This window comes from Rhyacophila brunnea, unplaced genomic scaffold (genome assembly GCF_057557595.1).
Source record: "Rhyacophila brunnea isolate RB1 unplaced genomic scaffold, BYU_Rbru_1.0 scaffold_1, whole genome shotgun sequence".
NCBI lineage: Eukaryota > Metazoa > Arthropoda > Insecta > Trichoptera > Rhyacophilidae > Rhyacophila > Rhyacophila brunnea.
This window is the reverse complement of record NW_028232751.1, coordinates 46,120,644-46,145,283: the sequence shown is the minus strand read 5'-3', so window position 1 is coordinate 46,145,283 and position 24,640 is coordinate 46,120,644. Positions and strand designations below refer to the sequence as shown.

General features: G+C 33.8%; 1 protein-coding gene across 1 annotated transcript in view; it reads left to right on the top strand.

Moving 5' to 3' along the window:
* The first annotated feature begins 1,055 nt into the window (after positions 1-1,055).
* twz (BTB/POZ domain-containing protein twz) overlaps positions 1,056-24,640 on the top strand; it is a 114,128-nt gene continuing 90,543 nt past the window's right edge. Inside the window, exons 1-2 of the mRNA XM_085945198.1 lie at positions 1,056-1,215; positions 3,973-4,123. Coding sequence (XP_085801324.1) covers positions 4,056-4,123 — 68 coding nt within the window. The 5' untranslated portion in view covers positions 1,056-1,215; positions 3,973-4,055. The remainder of the gene's footprint in view (positions 1,216-3,972; positions 4,124-24,640) is intronic.

The following is a 24,640-nucleotide window of genomic DNA, read 5'->3' as shown; positions in this document are numbered from 1 at the left end:
ATTGTTTGAAAGTAGAAACTCAATAAGTTCTTAGGTTCATTTGAAGAAATTAAAATAATGAAATAAACCCTATGTGAATAGTTTTTCAGACAGAACAAAATTTTATTATCATGTGGATAATATGTTCTGTGAATAATGTCCATAGAAAAAAACGAATTACACGGAAATCGTTCAAGAAAAATTATACATATGAATATTTTTTACCTTCAGCTTCTTTGTTTGGTTCTTTTTTATCCATTTTAATCTCGAATAATTTATCACAGATTAAATCCAAAGTAAATTAAAAGATGGAGGAGTTAATTTCTAAATTGTAAACGAGTCCCGCTCGAAGTGTTAGGGTGGCAAGTAGTAAAATATAATATTTTTGTAACAATAATTGTTTTAGTAATGGCCTTTATCTAACGAAATTGTAAAATTACGATTCAAACATGTTATTTATGATTCAGACACAATAAAGTATTATTCAAATGTTGTATTAAATCTTCACACTATTTTTTTATATTGTGATTATACCTATACTAAGACCCGATATAATTAAGATTTTATTTATTTTTAGAAAAATCGATGTTTTGAAAATGAAGCTAAAATTTATTAAAACTAGGATTCAGAAATATATTCTATACATTAGTTAAGTCTTAAAAAAGTACCAACATAATAATATTTAATGGGAAAATGCTGTCTAACAATTAATTAGGAATAATGTTTGTTACAAAGAGATTGAAGGGAGGAGTCCAATCTCTTTGGTTTTTTATTTGTATAAGTAGGTACATAGGTACCTCAAAAAGATTGGTAGACATAAAATAAAAATTTAACCGTCTTCTAACTTTTTAAAACTATTGATTGTTATAATAAAAAATAAAGAGACGTTTTTTTTATTGCAGATAATTTAAACGTAGTTTTTGGATGAGAAATTGCGTCGAAAAGATACTATTTTTCATTGATTTACTAATATTATAATGTTGGGAATTTTACTAATCGTATCTGGCAACACTCAATGTTTTCGACGGCTTCGTGCGGCGCGGCGGTAGTTTAGTTGTCACTTGTCACTTGTCAGTTTAGCAGTTTGTTTTTGCTTCGTGCTTCGTTCGATATTGTGTTGACTGTTAATAAGAAATATCTCGTTGTAAACACTTCGGTTGTCAAATTTCTGACAGTAAAGCTGTACTGTTATTATCACAACATTGCCAGCCTATATCAGTGAAGTGTTATTTAAAGGTAAAAACATACATTTATTATGTTATTTAGCGCGGTTAATAAAATGCTTTGCTTTGAAAGTATTCCGAGAACATGAATGTCGATAATAAACACAATTTGAGTAAATTAAGAGACATCTGATAGTAACAATTTTATTAGACAGGTGTTAGAATTCTTCGATATCTCAACCTAAAGAAAAATCCCGCTTGTTGAAAGTTAAATTTCTTTGAAGTGTCAAAACTTTTATAAACTTTTTATTTTGTACCTATGTTTGTACCAAACTATTAAACAGTTCATGTTGAATGCTGTCATAAAATAGTGCAATATTGAAACACCTACGCAAAAAGGGTTTCAGGTTCCTGTCTAGTTGAATACTATATTTTTTCGCGAAGAATGTCTAAATAAACAATATTATGCATTCAATATGATTTCTAGGTTTTAATGTCTGGAAAATTTTATTTTGTTTTCACATAATGTGTACCTACTACCATACCGATCACCGGGGTCCTTTCAGAGAAAATTAATGTCTTGCCCCTTTGCAAAAACTATGGGAAGAAAAATATAATATGTACTATTCTCATTATATGGTACCTACCTGCCTTCTAATTTCATATTATTTATTTAAATTTAAACAATACATAACAAAAGTATCTGAAAAAATTAAGTATCTATAGTTACCGTCGTCAGTCCATTTAGTCGCCTTTGACCAGAGCTGTTGAACCCCCATTTAAAAAAAATCATGTTTCGGGTTCAATTTAGGTACCTATGTGAAAATATTAAATGCGGTTCGTTTCCATCAAATCAAAGATTTTCAGGATCACGCGCTGTACGTCAGGCACCACAATTTACTTGCCGCCACCAAACAGTTTTAGTAAAAAAAACTTTTGTAAAAAAAATCTGGAAAGTTTGGAAAAAAGTTGGAATGATCAATATGTATAAAATAGTTGTTATATAATTTTTTTAACTGAGCGAACGATGGCTAGTATTAATACTATAGGTATTAAACATATCGGATTCCCGACATTTTTAAAGGTTTGCGCTTTTTAATATCCAAAATTAAGGGTTCCAGTTTAAAGTAATTTAGAGGTTTTCAGGGTTTCCTGGTTTCAACCCCGATTTCATTTCTAGTTCCTCTCTTGAAACATTGTTGAACATATTATTATTTTATTAATTAATCATGTCCGATCCTAATAAGATTATAAGTGGACCTCACAGAGTGGAGGTTTTGTATCAGCAAATTTTTGTTTTTACGAGAAATGGATACCTATTAGCCACTTGTTCAACATAATATTAGGTTCATACTTAGACACAAATTGAAAAACATTATGTGTATTTGCCAGGCCCTGCACTCAAACCTGAGACCCGCGACAAGTATAAGCCGACGCGTAAGCCACTCGGCCACCGTGGGCGTCGAACATAGGCAGTTTTTAATTCTTGTCAGTAATTACGACGATCTTTCTCCTTCTGCTTTCTTTATTAGATTTCGATTCCGGATGATCACTTTCGATGATTCGAGGATGAATGTGCGTTTACACGGGTCACTGCGGATGATTCCCCCGCGATGATTGTCAAAAGTAAACCATGTAAACGGGACTTTACATACATCGTTAAGATTTTAAAAAAAACTCGGCTTTGCGCATCGCAGGGGGCTTGCCAGCCTGGGCCCCTCATATGATTCCGCCTCACGGAAGGCTCCACCCCCCTGGGCCCCTCAGATGATGGTTACTTAAACGCTGACGGATAAAATTATTAAACATGGAACATGCTTTGCCTACTGATTCTCTGAATGCTGGTTGTCCAAATTCGAAAGAAAATTTATTTGTCATAGTAACCGAATCTAAAGGATTCAAACAATTTTACTTTTTGATTTTTAAATTGATGTAATTACAATAATAAAACTAAAGAAGTAATAATAACAGACGAAAAATATACGTCGAACAGAATGTTGGCTACTGAACGTAAATTGAAAATAATCGGCGCGCGTAAGTAATCGGGGCGGGGCGCGGGCCGCAGACGGGCTGCTCTTCTATAGTTATTCTACGTCTATTTTTCGTAACGCTTTTGCGTCGGAGATCATGAGTAAAATATGTTCCATGTTAAAATCGAAGTTTATTATTTCATTACACTATGGGATAATTATTGATATTTTTAAGATATTCAGGCGCCCATCACGAGAAGGGGGTTTATCGGTTGAATGTGCGTGTTCGCGCACGAATTCAAATTGGAGCGAGCCAATATCGAATCTCAATTTGCGAAATTAGCACATCTAGCGCCAGCATTTGATATTATTTTTATTTTCTCACTGCTCCGCGGGCCACAAGTTGACACCCAGCGGGCCGCGGGTTGGCCGCACATGAGTTAAACTAAGTAGTCCTTTTTTTGCTTAAATGTCATACATTTAGGCTCCATCTCTATATATGGAGGTTTTCAACATCTTTGGGAAGCACATAGTACCTAGTCCCCTGAATAGAAGGTAATAAGTTAATACTTACCTCCCTTCTTCAAACTATTTGTTTTAGCGAGACATGTCAGAAATAATATTTAAACATTGCTGAAAGTAAGCCTACCACTTTATAATTAATAAACAAAACTAAATAATTCTTCACCTTGTTGGATCCACGTCATGTGTCGCAGCTTCAGTTGGCGAAGGCGACATACCTACATATCCTCAGCTTGTAGGGTGTCGTTGAAAATGCATTTCACTGCGGGAATGAAAACAGGTTTCCATACTATACATTTCGTAACCTACTTAATATATATTTCTTTTAATTTTTGCAGACACGTCTCTTGGAAATGTAAGAAAATTCGCTACACAGAGTTTCAGCTTTTCTTTGTTGCATTCGCGTTTACTGCCGACAAGAATGGAAGGAAGCTACAATAACAATATGCAGGAGGCCTCGTGTTCTTACCAGTCCGGTCCGTCAAAAAGGTTAGTAACAGGAAATTATAGATATACCAACATAAGTCGTCCTCTGTTCGAATTCGGAACTAAACTTATCACAGTCTGAAAAAAAACTGAATGATATGACAAGTGTTGGTATGTAGCGCCCTCATTCGGCGGACAACTTATACTGGTAGATCTTTAGTAGCATCTAATTATAAATTTTACATAGATTTACAAGATTGCGCCTTCGACAGTACACACACGATAACAAACGACATGACTCGATAGTAAATAATTGTGTCGTCAGCCGAATGACTATTCTAACTCGCATTTGAAATATTTTAGAAGGGAGTTCTTTGAAACAACCTACTTATTTATTTATTATATTTTGTATATAATTCGATACCATAGTTCAATAGGGGAAGAACTAATAAAAACCTCGTCCAAGGTAATGGTGTTTGAATTTTTTTCAGAAATTCTCATTTAAATTTAAATTTTAATGCCTCGATTTTGACGAAATTGTGTTTTTTATATTTAGTTTAGTGGAATTCAGCAATGCATAATAAAATTGTACAGTTTAATAAGGAATTAACCAATAAATTTCAGTATATAACGGAATTACTGACTAATTGAGACACATTGAAGAAATTTTTGACTCTTTTTGCTGGCAAATCGAATGGCATTAACTCAAAACCTTTAAATTTTGAGTTGTTTCTTTGTTGAAATGGGGTATCGTTATAATAAAAATCATGTTGAAATTAGTCTATATAAATAATAAATAACTTAAGTAGGCTATTTCAAAGAACACATCTGTAAAATCAGGGAACTCAGAAATATCTGTTCTGTGTGTAAAATATTTCAAATGTGAATTACCTAGGTATTGTTCTGCATTCAGATGGTTGCTATTTATAGGGATTTAATGGAATTTAGCGTACATATTGAATCAATAATATTATCTATTTAGTTTTTAAATAAACTTACGAGGATAACGTATTTGCCAAAACACTAGTTATAATAATATTATGGTTACCAGCAGGTGTGAATCCCGGTAGGCCGACAAGCCCCAAATGTATTTTTTTTTGCTAAACATCTATGTTGCAATTCGTGAATAACGAATGTTTAGATTTCAAATATGATAATAACGGGGATTTAGAACTGCTAAATGAGATCATTTACGTAACAATTCCGTGTTGTTATCGCACTTAATTTGGAATTTTATATAATATGTTTAATTTGATACTTTCATTACATACCTAAAACCCCAATAATACATCAATTCTACGATTTCATAGATCTGTTACAGCTCAGGGAATAATCGATTATTTGAAAAATGCTCTGCTTGTTGTATCTAATAAGATAATAATATGTCACTTTTTGAAATATTATGTACTTATATTATAATAATGTTCTTCAGTTGTTACGCATATTTGGACTCGAGAGAGAAACTGGGTTATCCAGCTCAAGAAAAAAAAATCCTCCATTTTTTCGTCGACTATTTGTTTATTTTGCGAAAAATGGTTAAGTTAAACGTAAAAACATAACTTGTCACGTTATAACATAATACGAATGTCAATTATTAATCCGTTTTAACTATTTCTCCTTTTGGTTGAAAAATATACGTTTTACGAATAACGCAGTTTATCTATCGGGTCAAAATGTGCTTTACGTAATATATTATGACTTTATGATAAAAGTTCTGCGAATTTTTCTGCTATACTAGTTCAAGTTATACCTACTAGCTATAATCTGATGTGTTATTTATAATAAAACAGTTATTTTGTATTAGACCCCTTAAGTTTAATACACATATTAAACACATATGAGTACTTACTGTTCCACACGTTTATTCCAGTTAAATTCGAATGATAAATTTTGTACCTGCAAGTTAGTGTATCTTCAGTCAAAAAAAATCTTTCAAAAAAGTGCAAGGCTTTTGTGTGTATAGGCAGTTTAAAATGTATCATCATCAGCCAAATAATAATTTGAAGAAGCTACGAGAAATTAAAAAAGTAGCCTGATGCTGAGTACCTCCGCTAGACGGAAGTACATTAGAACATGTATATGTCTGAGAGCGATTGAAGACACATATCCACATTCCAATGTACTTCCATGTGGCGGAGGCACTCAGCATTTACCCACTAACCAAATATTTTTCAAAATTGATTTTTTTACCCAGTCTCTCAAAAGATTACCCACCACTGATGTAGATAGTGTTTGTTACTTTTTAAAATTCAATTAAACCCAAAATCCAAGTCATAGTAAAAAATATTCATTTATTTATTAAATATCTAAAATTTTGCCAATTACTATAAATTGTCACTATTGGCCGCAAGGTACGTGACGTAAAGGCATGGCGCTCGGCTCCTAAGCGAAAGGTCGGGGCTCAAACCCCGGAGCGCACTATTTTTTCATGTGAAAATAAATGAGTATCACGTAAAATTTTGCCTAACACTCGAATTTGCTGCACATGATTTTAATATCACGGCGAGCGGTAAAACATATAAGTCCATGTTAAAATATAAATTAATAATTTAATTAATAATAAAGTAAAATACAAAAATATTTCTCAGCTGTAGGATTCGAACGTTCGCAGTTAATATTTATACCGTAAACAAGCGGTCACCCATCCGAGCGCAATGTTGCTTAACTTCGGTGATCGGACGAGAAACTTCACCCGCTCGGCTGGTAACATTCTGCATTACACTTGAATTTTGTGCACAAATTTTAATTTTAATGCCAATGTCACGGCGAGCGGTAAAACATATGCATGTTTAAAACTCTCGACGTCATATGAGTTTGATTTGTATTTATCCAATGCTCGATATAACATGTTTGTCTCTAATTCTAATCTATATCAATGACCGTGCATCGATATGTCTACAATTAATAATTAGTGGATCTGTCTACCTACCCAACATTATTAATTGCCATCAACATTTTATTTAACAAAATCATTACTTCATTGTCTGCTTATCCGGAAAATTGTACGTATTACCGTTCTCTGTGGGACAGTGGCGAGGGGTGGAGGTAGGCTGCTAAGATTCGATATAGATAGTGCACAGCAAACTTTGTCAGTCATACTTATTTGTTTTCATTGAACTAAGAATACAATTTGCAGACGGCGCTGTTTGTTTTAAAATTAAATTAAACCCTGCCTAAACCAACAGTGTAACCAATAAGTGTGATTTATAGTATATCAATGGATTTGTCGTATTCAGGCAGTTCCCGTCCCGGAACTGTTCCAAAAGTAGTTGACATCCATAAGCCGTTCACAATAGGTATGTAGTATCTAAAAATCGTATGACAACATAAATATAATATATCGCCTAAAAATGTTAATATCGTTGAAGATGTATTGAAAATTGTTGTGTGATAAGGGGAGGCGCATGAAGACTGTGAGGAGGGAGAGGGGAAGTTTTTAATAAATCAGGCATTATTTAGGTTCCGGAACAAGAAGCGAATGGTAGGGCCATCCCCGCGGGCCCGTTTTCATAATTAACCGGGCCCCACTGTTTGATTTAGGGAAAACAGTTATTAATAAGCTTCCCTCCCGCGCGCTTCCCCGCTCATCATCACATACATTTAAAATCTCACTTGCTTTCAAACTGATTTCAAAGTATTAATATTATATTTAAAAGTTATTCACGTCTGACTTTTGCAACGACCATGAATTTTCTATGAAAAACACTATTATTACTAGCAGTTAAGACAGGATACAGTTTTTTTATAATGTCTCTTAGCATCTTTAATTGCTCTACAATCAGCAGGACTGTTCTAAAGTCGAACTTGGTTATTACGAGGAAGATGGGACCGACTGAATTTGCTCGTTATAAGCGTTACTCGTCATATCAGAGAAAAGGTATTTTTAAACGAGCGGTCACATAACATAAAAAGTCGCAACTCACACAAAAAATACACAATTAGAATTTTTCCCCGAAATAAGCATGGCATTTATAAACTACAAAATAAGTTGTTTATTGTAATGAACGCTGGTAGGTACCTACTGACTTCACAAACCTTGGATTTTTTTACATGCAATTTCAACCATATGCGTGTATACTTTTTCAATATTGTCGGCGAAAACACCAATTAGGTAATTACTTAGACACTTTACTAGTGTCGTAAACGTAATCCAATCCCGGCGGCATCCTGTCCGGTCGGATTTTATTGCTTAGGGTCGAAATGTTTTTAAACGATCGACACAGTTTCTCACAGTTTTAAGAAAATTTTTGACGATATTTTAGCTCGGTATAACCGATAATTAGCTCGTTATAAAAGTGAATAAATGTATTGAGAAAATCATAAACTAAAATGACAATGAAAGTTTCCTCGTAACATCCGAGATCTCGCTATATCCGTAATCGTAATAACAGAGTTCGACTGTAGTTAACCTGGTAACAGGTTTCCGTTATTTTTATTTCTCCAAAATAACATGGATATCACACGAAGCAATTCCATAAACAAGGCGGTTATCTGCAATAATTGTTAACAAGCTCCACTGCGTCTTACTCGATTCCAAATTCATCTAGGTAAGCAGCCAATAAGTGTTACTTAGGTTACAACGCCCACAGTATCCATACATAATAATACGTCACATAGCATATAGGTAGTAAATCTACGAAAAAGGCAGTGTCCAGAACAAAACCATTTCCATACAATACGGTGAACACACGCCTAAGTTGAGCAAATTAACAATTTTGTATGGTGTTTATTGCCACGTTAATCCATATGATTCTACGCTGCGCTCTCAGTCTTTAGTAACTGCTTCTGAGACTTTCATAGGCTCAGTGGCAAAAGGTGCAGGTAGGCTGTTAAGATCGGACATAAATAGTGCACACTAAACTTTGTCAGTCAAACTTATTTGTTTTCATTCAACTAAGAATACAATTTGCAGATGGTGCTGGTTAGTTTTTAACATTCAATTAAACCCAGCCAAAACCAAACCATAATAGTTTAGATATGCTATGGGCGATTTAACAAATTAAAATTATTAATATTACGGATGGTGTTAGTTGGTTTTTTTAATTCATTAAGCCCTGCCTATACTAAACTATAATCAATATAAAATATTCTTCTATCTATAAAATGTCTAAAATTAGATATTTTATAGATAAACGAGTATGTTTTGACTATTATGGCTTGGTTTCGCAGGGTTTAATTCAAATGTAAAAACTAACCAACACCATCTGTGAATTGTACCTAGTCTTATTTCAATGATAACAAATATGTATGACTGACAAAGTTTAATTTGCACTATGTATGGCGGATCTTAACAGCCTACCTCCACCCTTCGCCACTGAGGCATGAGTGTTCTCTAGTTTGACGCCCCAGTTTCTATTTACGTAGTCGGACCTTCTCAATTTGAGTCTTACAATTTTTCTTCGTCAGTATGGATTCGTATTCATGGATATTTTATAGTCACATATATTATGTGCTGAACCGTGTGAATGCAGGATAATCGTGCATTTAAAATATTTTTTATGGTGCCGTATTTTTTGTTACAATTGATTTCAATCAATAATATTATAAGTACAGGTAACTAAAAGCGAAATTTTGCGATCATGTTGGAGTTTGGTAAAACAAAACCATTTAAAATATGAAAACGCTTTTTTAAATAAATTTAATAACAAAATAAACGTAGGTAATACATAATATAACAGTAATATAACTTTGCAATAAACTGAAAAAAATAACATTCATCTTGTTCTGAGTTGCAAAAACGGATCTACATTATTATAACTGTCAAATAATCTGATCGTACACGCGGGATTTCACTTATTATGACGATTCCTGACACGTGGAAAATGTCAAAATAAGTGCGGGTCAAAATTTTTTACAGTTATCGACATTTTTCACATAGTAAGTGCAAACAGCCCAAGCAGGGTAAGTATACCTACCTATTATGTAGATTGTAGATTCTGTTTTGCAACACTGGACAACATGAATATTTGTAATATTAATACTATCGACCGAAGGTAGGTACTAGATAGAATTTGAATTTAAATTCTATTGGACTTAAGTTTTGTACTATTCTATTTGAGTCTTTTTTTTGCGACTCGGATTTCGCCTTTCGGCATCTTCAGGCTCTATGTGCACTCACCAAAAGGTACATACACACTGACACAGTGTTGATATTATATCTAACTAGCTGACCCGGCGAACTTCGTACCGCCTCAGAATCAATAATCTTGTGTTAACTTATTAGCTGAATTAAATTCAGTTTTTTATTGATTTAAAATGAATACTCAAAATGAATAAGTTCAATAAATGTGCAAAAATCAAATAAATAATAAGTATTTTAATTACATTGAACTGTACACACTGTACACCCACGATGACCGCGTGGATTAAGCGCCGGTCTATAGTGTCGAGGGTCCCAGGTTCGAATCCTGGGTCTGGCAAGTTCACATATTGTTTTTCAATTTGTGCATGAGTCAGAGTATGGTCCTAATAGGTTGAGCATGTGGCTGACACCATTTCTCGTAAAAATAAAATCTATTTATACAAACCTCCACTCTGTAGAGGCCCATATGATCCTATTAGGATCGGACATGGTCAAAAGAAAAAAAAAGGTAATTCACGTGGCAGCAAGGCATTTGCTTTATTGAAGCGAATCGAAATGATTCGCGTAGCATTGTTGCACTACTTTCTGTTAAACTATTTGCTAGATGGGTTGCACTCGGGTCGATTCCCTTCATTAAAGCACCTTGTGATATACGACATTTTTCGTTTTGTTGTCAGGTGCGAAAACGAACAAAGCAGATGGTTTGCCGACACATGAACATGCTACGTACAATTGACCGTGAGAGAAACATTCATTTTAAAGATTCAGGCCACAAACACTCAAGGATTGGCCTTGTAATTTGTTGATCGTCATGCTGAATGCAAGACGAATTGGAAATTGAATTCGTTTAAACTCGAATGGCATATTGGTTGGGATCATCGAAATTCTCGGAATGAGAACTTCCTCACCTTTGAACATTCCTTTGATTATCGTCGCGTGAATCACATTGCCCATGAGTTTTCTCACCACCAAACGCGTTCCGTTACATAGTTTTGGTTGGTTCAGATTTCAAAGCATGATGACTACCGAGCCAACCTTCAGTTGTAAATTGTGCGGTGGCAAGCCATGCAGTTGGATAGTTGGTTGCTTCGTCTTTGTTACACAGTCGATAGATTTGAAGAAATGCAGTAGACCAACGATTTGATTTTGAATTGTGAAGTTTAAGTGATCCACATCATTGTTCTTTGCCGCAAGAATTGCTTGTTCACTCAACCAATTGTGATTTTTGTGGTTAGCCATGATGTTCGGGAACACTTTGTTGATGAGTTCGTCCTTAGTTGAGACGAAATTGAAAAAAATCGGCGGAAACGAAATCAATCCGTTCGATTCATCGACAGGAACACGGCCGTTACCGATAGTCAGCAATTGCTTGGAGAAATCTTCGGCAGATGGATCGTTTAGCAATGCAACTCGCATGTTTGTTGTCAGCTGAAGTTTCTTCACATAGCGCCACAGAGTCGATGATTTGAGGCAAGCATTTATTTCATCGGCAGCGGTCGATCTTGGAATGACTGGTAGTGTTTGGCGGAAATCGCCAGATAGTAGAATCATTGCGCCTCCAAAACTTCTCGAGTCATTGCGCAGATCTTTCATAGTTCGATTGAGTGCTTTCAATGCGCGTTTGTGCGCCATTGTGCATTCATCCCAGGTGTTAATTTTACTTGCTAAGTAAGAATTAATTGTATTCGTTTTCAGTGTATATTTATTTACCATTTGGTGAGTGCACATAGTGCCTGAAGATGCCGAAAGGCGAAACCCGGGTCGCAAAAAACGACTCAAATGGAATGGTAAAAAACTTAAATCTAATACATAATGAATATTTCTTAACATGTTACTTTTATTTTATGTATGTCATTTTTTTATTATTACATTTATTACCTTTGTTTAGTTTATTAGAACATTTACACACGAAATTTAACTTACCGCGACCGCGTCCAAAATGTATCCTCCGCGATCAATTAACCTGCACAACTATGACGTGAAGACGTATTTCAAAATAGTAGGTAGGTAGGTATAGAGTTAGTATTGTCTATCTAATTACAATAACCGATAAGTTCACAATTCAATATTAGCGGTTAATAACGTTATTCGCTTTTGTAAGAATTAAACGTAAAAGAATGGTATCATCATAAATAGTTTTTTTCTGATTTTTAAACGACAAACTACAACGTTGCCAAAGTATCGAAGTGTCGGTCAAAAATATCGAAGTTTTTTGACGGTTCTACTGATGAGTTTATGTTTATTACGGAAAATTCGATATCCAGTTGTTATTGAACGGTAGTCTGGCGACCGACGTACATTTAATTGGACCAATACATAAATCCGGTTTAAATATTGACAACTTTACTGTAAAATAAAGACCGATTTTGATATAATCAACGTACGGCATTTTCCACTCTACACTTCGCTACAAGTTACAACTACCTTTGCAACAAAGAGACCCAGTCATAGCTTTTGAACTTTACGTATTCTCAGGGTAGTTCCTGGGTAACATAATGTCTTTATAAGCGTGATCGGACCACCAATGGATCGGGCATACAAACTCGTCTTAACTGCAACGCGTCGAATTTGTCATTTTTTGTCAGTAACAAAACACTTGCTGAGTGATACATAAGAGCAGTACATAACACCGGTGCGACATTTTTGTAAAAAAAAAAACATCTGTTGCGGGATATAACAATACAATTTTTACTCGACATAGGCTGCATCATTCGTTTCAGCTAGCCGCATAACGTTACTATTCCGGAAGAGGGTTGCAACATTGCCGGTAGTTTTGATTTATGATCGTGATAATTTAGCTTACATCTTCTGATTTTTCTTGGACGTTGAATATGGACATCCAAGAATCCCTGTCGCTAGCCACTCTTCTTGCGTATTCCCAGGTCATGCCAGCATCACGATTATACATTCTGGATAGTATTTAGCAGACGTCCAGGATGCTGCAAACCGGTTATCTTGAAGAAAAGGGAAGTCAGGTTGAGATTCTCTTGAAGCATCTGCAGCACGTCGCCGAGCCTAGTCCAACTTCGTCTCTTCACTCTCAGCCTGATGAGAGACTGCTTGGTCCGCTGTAATACATATTATGTGAAGATCTTCGACTTCTTCAACAGGAAAATTACCAAAACAGCTCGCGATTGCGTAAAATAGAAATTTCATAAAACCCTAACAGTTATACGTCAAATACAATATTATCATCACGTTATGTGCTGTCACGTGCTATTACAGTAAGCTGCCGCTACGGGAAAGAAGTGTGTACCTAATGTCGTTTTTATTGATATTTAAAATGTTATCAGACTGATGCTCCCATCCCGTAGCACATTTTGAACCTTTAAAAACTGACATTGTCAGTTAGCAAAACTGCCGAAATCGCCAGAACAACAATGAAGTCACCTCACGCATACCGTGCTACATCGGCAACCGCATAACTCTTAATGAACGGTTTTTTATTATTTTTACATGCCTACACATTTTCGACTCACGTCAAAACGCACGCACGTTGTTTTTATTTTTTCTATTAAATTATTATCTATGTCTGTTGTTTACGTCTGTTATCTATGGTCTGCTGGTTGGGTTCTGTTCAAAATATTATCTATGGATGCAATATCGCAAGTTATTTTAACGTGGGCACACGTAGAAACTGTTAAAATTAATTAAAATTACCATGAACAATGAATAATAATTCAAAATACTAATAAATTTGAGTTGGCACTTTCCATAATTGAATTTATAGAGATAGTAATCATTCAAATTATTCTGCGGAATGACGAAACCATAGACTAAATTTGTCGCCGTACTAGCATGACAGCACGTGACATGTCGTAATGTAATCGTAGTATTATGGACATTGCTAACAGGCGTTGCTTTCAGTAGCGATAGATTATTATATTCTAAATACAACATGAAATGAATTTACCGCATGTTTTGACTTCAGAGTGATGTTGCACTATTCTACTTTAGATAATACTTTTTATTGCTAGCGTTACCTTTTGCTTTTGCCTAGCGCTTATTTAATTAATGATTGCAATTGATTTATGGCGAACTATCAAAATGGGTAATAGTCGATATCCGCATAATGTATTACCATTGCATATCATATGAGACGGCTAAACCTTGTACCTATAATTAATTACGTCTCAAAATGTGAAACAAATATTTTTTTCTAAATGTTTTTATGGATATTTCGCATTTATTATCGAGGTTTCTTGCAATGTACCATTTTTTCAGTGTTTAGTCGTGACATCAAATTGGGTATACGTATCATGACCATTTCCACCCCGTCAAAACGGGACATTTACTGATTTATAGGTAATTTATGTGTATTCAAGAAAACGTATATTTCTTCATAGTTTTTTTTATTTATTAATGAAAAGAACAGAAATCAAAACGTGAAAATAATTTATGTGGTTTTATATATTTCTGAAGAATAAATTTGCTCAAGTACATTATTTTGTTTTGATTTCAAATAAGAATGAAATTCTTGGCAGGACTTTAAAATTTGCTTTGGTAATTAACATTGTTTTAAGAACTGAGATTTGCAACTGCTTTTTCGCTCGTCCACGACTTATTCACAAGTGAAAATACAGGGCGTTGGAGCGGACCGTTTTTTGAGCTGCTCCGCTCCAGCTCCGCTCCGGGTAAAAAGCTTTAATAAGTATTATATTATGTAGGAATACAAATGTTAAAAAAAATAAAAAATAAGTAGTTTTAAAATAATCGTCACTTTCAATTTTCATTATTAATAATTAAATAAATTCTATTAATCAAAATTTCGACCGCAAATCGTCTCATTATTTGCCTCTTCTGTCAAAAAAGTGAGGTTATTTATCATTTGGCAGTGTTGCCATATTTCAAATAATTCCAGTGTTGCAAAGTGTCAAAATATACTGTTTTCATTGGATTTTAGGACCAAAATTTAATAATAAAAAAACATCCGGAGCAAATTTTGGGTGCTCCGGGTAAAATCCCATTGCTCCAGCGCTCCGTGCTCCTGCTCCGAGCTCCGCTCCAACGCTCTGGAAAATACTCTTTCTACCAGTGCATTAGTGCCGGGCAGACACGAAATGTATTCAATAATTATATAAAAGTTCGCATGATTCAAATTATTGGTGTGAAATTTTGAACAATTCCACCCAATGACTTTCGGTTGAATCATTCCTAGTGTTTCGTTCAGTCACTTTTTGCGGCTTAATGTAGTTAGAAATAAGTGAATACTCATCAAATACTGTTTCTTGGTTACAATTGATAAATACCTTTTCAATCAATACATCCATTACACTTTCAATTTCTTCCCACGTAGGTATTTTGATTAAATTCGCCCACTCAAATATTTATAATTGTTACTATGGGTGGGTCTCTTTCTGAAAACGGGACATTTCGGCGTCCCGAAGATGTGTTTGGGGACAACGGCATAGGCTACCTAAAACGGGATGGTCTCGTTTAAAAGGTTCGTTAGTTATACGCCTAGTTATACTCCATTCTGCTACATTTGAGTGATAATCAGGCACGGTTAAGCCTCGATGACATTGAGCTACTTTACAAGCTGCTTGTTGGCGAATTTAAAATCGGGCTAGTCAGCTAGTGCGATTGTGATGATGATACACAAAACTTTCTACTCGCTCAGAGGCCACAAGCTAGCGACTATTTTGACAGGACGTAGTTCGTTTTTTTACCGGGAGGTCGCCACTATCGCTCTACGGCGAAGACGCATATCGGCCCAAACGCCAGCGTGTAGCCTGTAAAGTAGGCCGGCTTTCAACTTTTCTCGGTAGATTGTTTACAATCTGCTTGTTCGATGACTTTGGGCGAGGTTACAAGCAGATTGTAAATTTTCCAACAAGCAGCTTGTAAAGTAGCTCAATGTCATCGACCCATTACGCAATAAAGATACGATACGCGGATAAACAAATGGATACAGAATAAAAAACAATAACTGTCCAAAATTGTTAGGATAATAATTAGTAATAACAATCGTTGATTAGCGATGTTATCATTTTTTTAAATGCATATTTTACCGCATTTTCATTATTTTCTACTTGTATCTTGGGAGTGAATTTAAAATTTAAATGAAGTCCTAACAAATAACCTACTTATTCTATTATCAACATGGCTGCGGTTTTATATCCACAAGAATGTGTGTATGACTGGGGGGGGGGGGGGGTTGTAGTTCCTCAGATCGCAGTAAATAGTTCTGCTGCCATGACACAATGGTAATTGTTTAGTACCTACTAGTATTCATTGGGTTATAATGGCGAAGGGTGGAGGTAGGGTGTTAAGATCTGACATAAATAGTGCACACGACACTTGGTCAGTCAAACGTAGGTAATTGTTTTCATTTAACTAAGACTACAATGTGTAGTCTTAAAATTCAATTAAACCCTGCCTAATCCAAACCATACTGGATAATAGTATAAAATATATATTTTTATCGATTATGATTTGGTATATGCAGGCTTAATGAATTAAAAAAAACTAACCAACACCATCTGTAATATTATGTATTGTTAATTCATGAAAACAAATAAATGTGAGTGACAAAGTTTAGTGTGCACTGTTTATGTCGGATCTTATCGGCCTAACTCCACCCCTCGCCACTGCGTGCTAGGTTATGTTATTGATGCAACTTCTTTCCATTGATCTTTGTGTAGGTACCTAACTAAATATATATTTTTTTTTTCATAAGGTGGTTCTATACTGCGTTGAATAATTATTGTTGAATGTATGTACTCAAACGGTTTGGACTATTATGTAAGATGGCAACTAAGATGGCACTAAGATGGCAACATTTGATACAACACCTATTTTAATTTGTAGTCATAGCAAAATTAATGTATTTTGCGTTAGTCCGTTGGTTCATTGAGAACTCTTTTTTTGTTTGCAATTTTAACATTCTAAATACTGGTGGTTCATTGTATAAAATACTTGTTTTACGTTTGTGACACTAATTTAATGCAAGACATTTATATCTTAGCGCGGCCATGGAAAATAAATATAATGTTGACACTATTACATTGTTTAATTGTGTAAATATGTTCTTTTGCGATTTTACGTGATTGTTTTTTCAAATTATATTGGGTCCATTCATAACAAATTCAAATTTCATGTTAACATTGGAAATAAATATCTAAGTACCTATATATTTATAATTTTTTGGAAATTATTGATTGATTGTTTGCGGGTTTTTACAGCTGCATGCGCTGACAGATCGAAGTTACAAAGATCTTCGATGCGAAATGGCTTTCAGATAATATTATCATTCGCCTTAGTAACATCTTTTTAATATTTAGGCTCTGCCTGTATGGGGAAAGACTTCTTTAACGTCTTTTGGCGTACCCAATATCTCAAATTTTGAAGATATTATAATACAAAGAATGGGAAGTGTGTTGCCTTCTCGGTGAGGCTGTAACAGGCTTTAAATCTCCAGTGTGGAGAAATATGGGATACAAAGATATTACGCATTAAAGATGTTATTTTAAATAGCTATCATAATATGCATTAAAGTTTGACACGTTAACGAAACACTCCTTCAATATTGGTAGTATTTTGTGATACTCGGCGTTCTTTGTATTTCTTGCAATTTATGGCCTGATCTGAGTCTTACTTGCCTACTGAGTAATAAATCTAACCCTGTGTTATAACATTGTTTCTTGGCGATTGACTTTCGCATTTATATCAGCTGTTCTGTCTGCAAGACGAAACCGGGTTTTTAGGGATACCTAATATAAATTGTGGAAATTACTTAAATTATTAATTAAGGTAATTAGCGTATGTTATTTTTTTCAGTAAATTTTAAGTATTTTATGAGAACCCATACTTTTTTTCTATGTAATAAATACTTATATATTATAATGGTAACCAATTATTTCTAGCCTTTTATTATTAATTGTGTAGAAGTTATGTGAATTACAATTTATAATATATCTCTTTAAGTGAAAATGTTATGTTATTGCGAATTGCTAGTTGCTGTTTGCTATATAATTCAATGTGAACACTTTGAAATGAAACTTTTTGTTGTTGCGTAGATATGTTACATTATTCACATTATTTGATTTAGCAATGTTATTATACTTAGTACATAGATATTAAGTTATATGTTACGTGGTTGAGATGTATATTAGACATACATACACAATTAACACAATATCTAAGTTATTATTTTCAAATAAATATCGTATCTCAAATAAATGCGACTTATTTTTAAATTCACCGCATCGACGAAGTGCGGTCGATGAAAATTCCATTCGTCCATATTATGGCGATCGGCCTATTTTATTTCATACAATTAGTTTCATACACATTTCCGGACTATCTGACTGGCTGACAGGGCTCTAGCCTGGGGGCCCGGCGTGGTTGGGTCAACCAGATACGTGAGATAAACACACATCACAAAGTGACCCTAATAGTAAAAAAGTGCAACATCCGAAAAGACCCGGGAAGTACGCATGACGATGTCATGCATTGAGCTCTTAGAATATAATACATCCTTGCAAATCATGTTTTCCGGGTATTTTATGATATTTCATGACAAATATTTATTAAGATTTTATTAATTATTAAGACCTATCTTTATTTAAATATATATGGAAGCTTTGTAAACGAGATTAAGAAAAGCGGGATGCGACATTTTTTCAATATATTGTAGTTAATTTGTAAATAATATTTTCAAATTTACTTTATATACCTAACTAGCATGCATTTTTTTCCATATCAGCTTGAATGTAGGTAGAGTATTCTACGTTTTATAAATTTGGATTTTGTTGCACTTTTTACTACACTAATTCGCCTCTGCTTGATTACCTAGCATACAATTAGATCAAACGATATTCACCTGTATTAATACTTATATGTAGTTATAAGAAAATAAATAGATAATACACGTAAAAAAATATTTTTAGAATATATTACATCATTTTCATCCTAGAGCCGGAGTGCAAAGTTATGAAGTAGCAACGCTTAACAATTAATAAGTTCGCATAATTTAACGATTGGTTCGCTGTATTACTGTAACAATCGTCACGATTGCAACCTGATTTTACATAGTCCTTCTCCACTCCTCCCGGTCCTGCGCTGCTATTATACAGTGTGAACCACGCCCCAATAATAATAATAATTGTTGATGTCTTCCATCCATCATGTTGGCGGACGAACGCGAAGCATTTTACTTGCACGTGGTCTCCACTTTATTAGCAATCGTTTAGTGTTTAGTCCATCTGGCATTCTTGCGATGTTGCGTATTACGCTAATAGATTTAATAAGTATAATATAGAGGGATTAATGCTAACTTTATATTATATTATAACATTTATAACACTTGATATCGATTCCAGAATGAATATAGTTTTATTTGATTTAGCAGCAGCAAGAGTCAGCAGCATTGCTTCAAACTTATTGCTTTGGTTACGTATATTTGATAATTAATTATTGTATATGACGTTTCACTGAATCAATGAAGATTCATTAAAGGAAAAACTTCTTTTCGTTTTGCGAAACTAATGCAAGGCGTTTTTAACTCAGTGCAGCCCTCTAAAAAATTCATACGTGCGATTTTTTTTACAAATTAAATATTTTGCACCTATTATTATTAAGTTTATTGTCATATATTTACGCTCCATCTTCATCGAAGGTTTTATTCAATGTGTTTGCACATTTAGATACATATATCGACAACTTTTGGCTGCGAATTCATACATCAGTTTTATAATATTGTTTCTTTAAATTAGTTTAAATGATGCTAGCACCCGGCCCTAAAACTGTGGGTCACGAGTCAGTAAATGTCTGGCAAATTCATGTGTTGTGTAATGTCAGGGTTTTTCGCGAATAACCATCTCGTGTTAAACGTATATTAAGAGTAAGACAAACAAACATCTTTGGAGCCACATATATGAAAATAAGTAGGTACCAAACTCGACATTGTAATTTACGTAACAGAGGTTTTCAAACTTTTTAATTTCATGGTGCCCTTAATCTCTAAAGATTGTTTCTCTAAAAGTATATTCGCAAAATTTTAGCGGTTACCTAACTAAATATCTCCAGTGGGTCTATTCTATACTTATCGACCGCTAAAGTGATAAAGTGAAAAATATTATCAGACTTAGGGTAGGTTTGTATCAAAGTATTAGTACTTATTGTAACAATTACAATAAGTTGGATGTAATTGTTGCGATAAGTGCTATATTTTAACAGCACCTCTCTTGCTGCTGACACAAAGCCGACACTTTCTCAGCACACTTTCTATATACATTAGGCATGTCCAATGCCACAATAGCGATCGACCGTCGATAGCGGGGTGAATTTTGGTCAATTGCACCATTGATTGCACCATACCTAACGTGACCATTTATTTTCTTCCTCAAAACATGACATCTATCTACTATATTTTAGGTATTCAAGAAAACGGATATTTCTTCATAGTTTTTATTTATTAATGAAAAAAACATGAATGAACACGATATGGTCTCATATTTTTCTGAAGAACAGAGTAAGTAGGTATATTAGGTTTTGATTTCAAATAAGAATAAAATCCTTGTAATAAAATATGATTTCCTTTCGATTTTGAAACGGAAACATTGGCCATTCCTGATTTTATTTAGTTTAGGTAGGAATTTTTTAATTTCAGTCTTGTCTTTTTTGAGTATTCTCGTGAGCGGAAGGCCTAAGTAATACGGCAGCGACATTTTTACAGAACAATGAATCATAACTTCACAAGTTTCAATGTTTCTTACCTTATTCGAGTCGGCTGGCCAAAAAAAAACTCCGCGCAATTTTTGAACAATTATGAACAGAAATCACAGATTGACAGATATTTTCCATTATTTCATCAACATCAAGAATTGATTATTTTTCATCACCTACCTACATTAAAGAAAAATTTGGCGCCCCCCCCGAAATTGAAAAAACGAAGCAATAAAGGATTAAAGGTTAAACTTTTCGCGCCACCCAGTTTTGAAGACACATTCATTTTTTACACATTAAGGGGGATCCTTATGTCAACAGAGAACCTAGCGGAAAAATACGAAGCTTGCAATTTGAGATTTTTTTTTGATAATTTACAATTTCAACTGTATTAATTAATAAATATGTATCTGAAAACATTAAAAAGATTTTTTTTAAGTCAAAAAAAATGTGAATTTTTTACATATTTATCTCATAAGTTACGTTATTATTGCATTATTTTTATGTTCATATTTATTATTAAAATTTAGTTTATTAAGTTTTCTATTTTTTCTCGTGTATATTTTTGACTGATAAAGACATCGTGTTAATATTTTTTTATATTTATTTTAAAAAAACATCGATGTTTATGAAAATATAAATGTGTATAACTTGAAATCCTTTTTATTTAATAATTATCTCTAATAATAGTAATTATCTCTTACAACATTTACATTTCAGCTCACGGTATCAATATCTAGTGACGACCTGTGGTGACACGCAGGCCATGCGTTGCTTAGGGCCGGCAAATTGAGGAACGAATACTATCATTACAACTTTTGTAAGCCGTGGACATTATGCGTACGATGGGGTCACTTCTTCGTTAGAATTTCCGACGTCTTAATTCAAAGAAATCACAATGGGGCCTTCAAACTAGTCAGTGTCGCAGACCTCCACGTACCTACAACGATCGCTGTTTGAGCGTACGTTTTGTAAAAATACTCCAATTCTCAATAGATGATAATATGATGTCATTTCCTTCAAGATTTTTGTTGAATTTGTCAGTATACGATAAGGCAATAGTGTAGGTAGGTGTAGCACCCAACAATTTTGCGTATAATTTGAGACTAAAAATGAGTCGAAAAGGGGAAGGTAGGTATTCTAAGTCTACTTAAGGGCGGCCCTTTGCCTAGGGACGCCACTGTCGATATCATCCACAAATTTGTGCAAGATTAAAAATGTGTTCGCGGTATAACGATTTGACGAGTATATTTATCTACGCAAAAATGAATATTTTAGAATATATTGTTATATAAAATTTACTGCCCGGGCAAGATATAATATACAGTAGAACCTCGATTATCCGGATTTTCGATTATCCGGATTATTTTCAATAAAAGACAAATCGGATATTATAATCGATGCTATGAAGATGCTATGTGACTTGGGACGTTATCTATCTAATAAATATGGTGTCAAAACGTCAAATATCAGGGATATAAAAAAACAAAGTGAACCTATTATGAAGTTTACTAATTGTTTAATGTCAGAAGATGGGATGGAAGCTCAGAGTGGAAAGTTATGAAAAAATCAGCAATTAAAAAAGTTGAAGAGTGTATTTTCATGTGGTTCATACAAAGACGAAAGAGTCACGTCGGTAATACAACCGATGGATCAGGGTGCAATAGTAATAGAAACATTCAAACGTTTATATAGAAAACATATGTTTCGGCAAGTATAATTGTTAGCAGACGAAAATAATGAAGAAACAGTTATCAGCAATATCACAAGAAATAAATTTTAAAGATTGTTGCTACATGGCAGCAGATAGTTGGAATTCTTTAGATGTGTCAACTTTGAAAAAATCATGGAACAAATTTTTGAAAAGACCATTAGTAAGTTCCAGTAACGCGGTAGAACCTGCTATAAGCTTTATGCAAAAATCGATAAGTGATTTTAAATTTTTTTTTTATTATACATATATGTATGTATGTATATGTAAATCTAGACAAATAACAATTATTCATAAGTACTGAATATACTTGTCTTTTCCTGTCAATTATGATTTTTTTTCGATTATCTGGATTTTTCCTTATCCGGACTATCTTCATCCTTCTTAGTCCGGATAATCGAGGTTCTACTGTAATTGAAAAATTTAAGGGTCACGGTTTGTAGTCGTCATGAAATTCCTACAGTGAAATTTAATTATTAATTGTTATTTATTTTTAAATACGTAGGTATGTCCCAACGAGGTTGTATGATTGTATATTATGTTACTATGTATGTCCAGATATTACGGTTTTGGTGTTATCTTTAGTGTGTACGACACACGTGTGATATTATCTCAATGAAGCATAGCAAATAGTTATAATACTTAAATTAGCGACGGCAATAATCCAGGCAGTAAGATATCATCGACGTGAGTATCCTCTGGCCATATTGTCTTCCAACGGTTCTTGCATATTGCATTTATGCATAACAACGTATCTGCGCAGGGCCGCACTTCACCGTGGCCTGGACCAACCTACCACCTCAGAGATAACTGTGAAATAAAAATGTTTTAATTAGTAAAATATCTCATAAAGTTTCTTTGGACGATGGTAGGTAGAAAATACGCTTCATAACTTTGCATTCTGGCTCTTGGGTGAAAATGATGTAATATATTCTAAAAATATATTTACATATATTGTCTATTTATGTATTTATTACCAAATAAGTAAGTATATTAGTACAAGTGAATATCATTTGATTTAATATTATGCGAGGTAATCAGACAACGAGGCGTATCAGTGTAGTAAAGAGTGCAAAGTTATGAAGCGTACGCCTTACTTAGTATTTGAATATAATTCAAATTAATGTAACTTTTTTAATAACTATTCTACTTGGGTAGTTTTTTGCCACCCAGGCTTTGCCTTTCGGGATTTTCAGGCATTATTCACAATTCCAATTCGCATTTCAAATAGTTTAGAAGGGAGTTCTTTGAAGAAACCTACTTATATTATTTGTATATATATGGATACATCATATTTTAGTAGGACTATTGATAAAAAGAAATATATATATGAAGTATATAAAGTATATAAATAAAAATAACTTAAATATAATGTTTCAAAGAACAGTTCTGTAAAATATTTCAAACATGAGTTAGAATAGTTCTGCGTTCAGCTGACGACACTCGCATATGCCAAATATACAAATATTACAGATTATAGTTATTTACTATTATACTACATTCACATATTAAAAAATGTGGAAATTTAGAAATAGAAGAATCATTTACATTTCCACCATTATAATGATTATTCTGAAAATCAATTCAGTCAATTTCTCATTATCGAAGGCGGATAATAGATACCAATAACCAGTAGCAGCGGCTCGACGACTTTCTAGGTGGTGGGGTTTAGCCATTAAATATTAAATATACATACATACCTACTTTCTCATATTATACATTATGTACCAAGCTAGTAGCTACATATATAATAATATGATTATCTAATTCGTTACTTAATTACATCTAAAAAGCGTGCTTAAAATAATAACTTAATTTACAATAATAATTATTATAGACTTACCATCATCAGTTTTGAACAACGACATACAGCGAACGTTTTTACTCACCTAGGGGTTATTTGATTCGTTCCCCCGTATGCCTATACTAACGGTAATGCATTCACATCTTTTGTAGAACGAGATTTGTACCGCGGCGATGGGATGGGAGTGAGTGATTAAATATCTCTATAAAATTGCGACGGTTAAGATGGATAAAATAAATAAAATAGTTCATTTAATCATGTTATCAAGTAGGTATATTATGACAATGATAAAAATATCGGGCACGTATTTTTGAC